Consider the following 4,553-nt stretch of genomic DNA (forward strand, 5'->3'; position numbering starts at 1 on the left):
AATAATTTAAGGAATCATTGATTAGTGTACATTCAACAGCACAGACTTCCTACCACAACTCCCTCCTGATTGCTAATTGATTGGTTTCTAGATCTGATATGTCATTTATTTCCTCCATTGCATTCCATATGGGTTAACTTTTGCATTTTGTGTGTTTAAGAAAAGCAGAAATAGAGATCAACCAAGCACTTTGCTGAGAATTGTCAAATGAATTTAGTATAATATTTGTTCTCACAATTAGTTTTTCTGTGTAGGTCAGTTTTCTAATTTTTGTACAACTATGGATTGCTGCTTAAAATGGATATTGATTAATTACACAGGGGTCAGCTGAAGATGGGATGTAATTGATCCATTATCCAGAAGAAAACAGGAAGAAACAAATGTACACTTCTTATTTATGTTTCTTGTCTTACTGTATGCTCCAAGCATAGTATTAACTAGCAGAGTTGAGAACCTGACTCAGCCACTCTAGTGCTTGCACAATAGTCTCATGAATAAAGTAGTGATAAGTGTCAAGTATGAAGTTTTTGTATGGGTAATTCAGCATGATCTCTTATCATTAAGGCAGTTTTAGCTACAGCCTCTGTTGAATGTTTGACCTTTCAGAAACAGTCATAGATGCTCAACCCTTGACATGATTGAGGCATTCAATTGGCAACGTAATGGCAAATTGTTTACCCTCTCCACAGTGGAAGAACAGCAATTTGTTCTTACTGGGATAAATGTGTTTTCCACCTGTGGCTTTGGCTCTCTTGCCATCGATGCCTTGGCCATTAAACTATCCAAAGATGCATAGAATGCCTAATGTTCTTCATAACACACCTTAGGACAAAGGAATACACTTTGTAGCAGAGAAGGTACCACAATATGCATGCAACCAAATGATCCACTGGTGCTATAATATACTATATTAAACAGAATCTATCAGTCTGATAGAACATTAAAAGATATTTCTTTTAAAGGTGAATGTAAAGGTGCAACTAAGTATCAATTTAGGGATGGCACTTTGCAGAGTTGGGGCTCTGTGCTTTAACATGTTATACTTTGAACCAATGGACATTGTAAGATATTGTGTCCTAGAATGTATAGATTTGTAAACCAAGGGTAGAGGGTGAGAGTGGCTCCTCTCACTAAAATTCCCTTGGAGAATTTGAGCTTTCTGGACCTGCAACATTAAGCTCTGCTGGAGTAGGGAAAATGCTTCTTCTGGGTACATAGGAAGCATTCCAATAAGGATACAGTTTTAGTAACTCCCCATCATTTTGGCTTCCTTGTGTGTGTAGGTCTGCAGACAAAGGAATAAGTTACTATACTGGCAGTTGTAATTGACCTTCATTATCATGAAGAAATAGAAATATTGCTATACTTTATCAACCATAGATGATGACAATTGTACATTGGTAATTGCAGCAATTACAGCCTGACAGGGTCATGGTAATCATGGGTCTTTGGAAGTGACCTAGACTACAGAAGCACTGGATAAACATGGGGGGAATATAGAATGGGTTGTAGAAGAGGAAGATGATGGATGTCATCTTGGGAACAAGGGTAGTGACAAGACCCATTAACTCTTGTTCCTTTAACACTCTTGTGTTTGAAGAATCAATAATGGAGTGAACTCACATAGAGCATAAACTCCTCTACACATGGAAAGATGTATGCTGTTTCTGGTGCTGTTGATGTCTTGCACATACCCCTTTCCACGTAACACTCCCAGGAATTTGGATTGTTCTCTACTCTGAGCTTCTGAGAATCTCTGGCTGAGGACTTTTCTTTGAATATCGCAAAAGCTAAACTCACAAGGTGGGGAAACCTAGAATTGCTACAGAGAAAATGCCCTAGAGCAGCTCTAGACCAGCAAATAAATGCACAGCTTCTTTGTTTCTTAAGGGGGACAACTACAAGTCATAGAATTTATAGAGTCTCCTAGATGGCCACAGCAAGAATGTGCCCTGGCTGTCCACTGTAGTAAATACAAATTAATGCATCCTTTATTGGCATCCTCCCCTTTTCTTGCTCATGTTCATATTTCTGAACCAGAGTCTTCCAGAATTCTTTTCCAAATGAACTACTTGCACTGAGATTTTTGTCTCTGGGCCTTCTTTATTTAATAAATAAAACTACTAGATCAACATAGATGGCAATCCAGGGTGATGATTCCTGACATTCACTACAACCAATTTATAGGTTATTTTTTAGATGTTAAAAATAGCAGAAACCTTGTTATTACATACCTTTATTTGCAAAATAACTAAAATTTTAAGATTAAATTGTTATTTGGTAGACCATGCTGTTCTCTGAAAGAATATCCATTCTTGGCTTGATGGATTTACGTGACGGTAATGGTAATGGCCTCACAGTCTACAGATGAAGCAGTAGCAGGTTTCAGGTGGCAGATGATGAGTTTGTTCTGGATATGTTACATTTGAGGTGCTTAAGTGAAGATAAGCCAGTATGCAGTTGGATGTATCATTTTAAAGCTCCAAAAAGAGATGTGGTCAACAAAATTTAGAATAAGATCTCTTTTTGAACAGTCTTTTTATTGCTACCCTTATGTCTTTGTTCCTTAATGTATAGATGACAGGATTTAAGGCAGGGGTGATAGCAAAGTCAACAATGAACAGATTTTTATCAAGTGATGGTGGAGGAGAAGGCGAGACATAAAGAACCATGCATGGAGTGAAAAACAAAAAAACTACAGTGATGTGAGCTGACAACGTGACAAATGCCTTGGATAAGTCTCCAGAGGAACGTTTCCAGACAGTGATCAAAATGAAAACATAGGAAAGGATTAGCAAGATGAATGTGCCCATGGTCATGAAGCCACTGTTGGTAGTAACAATAAACTCATACTTGGCTCTATCTGTGCATGCAAGTCTTATAATCTTTGGAAAGTCACAGTAAAAGCTGTCTACTTTATTAGGGCCACAAAAAGGCAAGTTTATAACAAAAGCAAATTGAGACATAGCATGGACCACCCCAATTACCCAGCCAGAGATTACAAATGAAACACATATTTTAGGGTTCATGATTTTCAAATAATGAAGAGGCTTACAGATTGCTGCACATCTATCAAAAGCCATGGCCATGAGTAACACCATTTCCACTCCTCCCATGATGTGGATGAAGCATATCTGTGTCATACAACTTTGAAAAGAAATTACATTGTATTCATTTAAAAGGTCTGAGATTATTTTAGGGATTGTGGTAGAGGAAAGACCCACATCAATGAGGGACAGGTTAGCTAGCAAGAAGTACATAGGGGACTGTAAGTGAGAATCAAAAATTACCAAAACCAAAATGAAGAGATTTCCCAGGATGACCCCTAAATAAAGCAAACAACATATCAAAATGAGAAGAAATTTTTTCTCTGTAGAACAAGAAAGAGCCAGTAACACAAGCTCAGTGACCACAGAATCATTTAGTCCACCCATTGACTAGGACAGAAGTGATGATTTTCAAGTGACCTGAGGATAAAAATAGAAAAGAATAAATATCATTGGAACAAGTGGATTCTCTATTTTCCCTGCTAATTAAGTTAGATATAATTGGAAGTAGAAAAATGAAGGATATTGAAGAGATAAGATTAACAACAAATTTATTATGTAAAGGACTCCCTGAGGAAAAAATATGTGACTATAAATTTTTACATATGGAGCAAAAAGGGGCACTTAATTTTCATCCCAAAGTTAAACTCTTTCTTCTTTCTCTAAAATATTCCTGGATTATTTCCCTTACCACTTCTCTAGGTATTCTTCCACAACATAAATGCTATCTTTTATGTCACATGACTATTAATACTTTTGGACTAATGTTATGTTCTTTTACCTATTCCTGTCTGAACCCATTAATATTCTCTCACTTCACTAGCCTAATAGAGATCACCCAGGTCAAAAGTACTGAAACACATCCCATTACTCCCTATCTTGGGCTTAAAAAATGTAAATGGAACTCAGGTGCACAGGATTTAAACATTATAATAATTGATTTATGACATATCATCTCTGGTTCATTTTTAATCAATAGATTGATAGTCAATGAAAAATAAATTATTGAATACCTGATAGTAAAGAAAAGTAAATATAAGAGTGATAATTAATCAAAGATACCAATTGGTAAATAACCAATGACAATATAATATCACAGATAACATTGATTTAGTGCCTCCTCTATTCGGAACATTCAGTCAGCCCATCCAAATGACTCCATAGGTAGGTGCAATTGTATTATGCCTGTTTTACAAATGAAGGAACTGAGGCTCAGAAAAATGAAGTGGCAGAGCTAAGACTTGTATCCAGAGCCAGAGGGCTTCAGAATGCATGTTCCTAACCATGGCACCATGCTCTTCAAGGCCACCATTTCCAAGCGTACTCTAGATCTCTCCAAGGCTGTTAATGCCTCAATTAACCTTTGTCCACCTTCAAGTTTTCACTTCTCTTGATCTGTTGCAAATAGAGTCACTCCTTTCAAAAATCAAATCTATCAAGGATGAAGGGTGAAGATTCCTTTTGATTCTTCCCTTCTCCCTTAAACCCTTAACAGGTAAGTAAGTT

The 4,553-nt window shown here is 36.8% G+C and overlaps 1 protein-coding gene across 1 annotated transcript; it reads right to left on the bottom strand.

Moving 5' to 3' along the window:
• Positions 1-2,498: 2,498 nt before the first annotated feature.
• On the bottom strand, positions 2,499-3,434 carry LOC112628343 (olfactory receptor 4F15-like). The gene has a single exon (XM_025391110.1). The coding sequence runs from the start codon at positions 3,432-3,434 to the stop codon at positions 2,499-2,501; it is 936 nt and encodes a 311-aa protein (XP_025246895.1).
• Between the last annotated feature and the right edge of the window lie 1,119 nt (positions 3,435-4,553).

The sequence above is a fragment of the Theropithecus gelada genome, chromosome 7b (assembly GCF_003255815.1).
Source record: "Theropithecus gelada isolate Dixy chromosome 7b, Tgel_1.0, whole genome shotgun sequence".
Taxonomy (NCBI): Eukaryota; Metazoa; Chordata; class Mammalia; order Primates; family Cercopithecidae; genus Theropithecus; species Theropithecus gelada.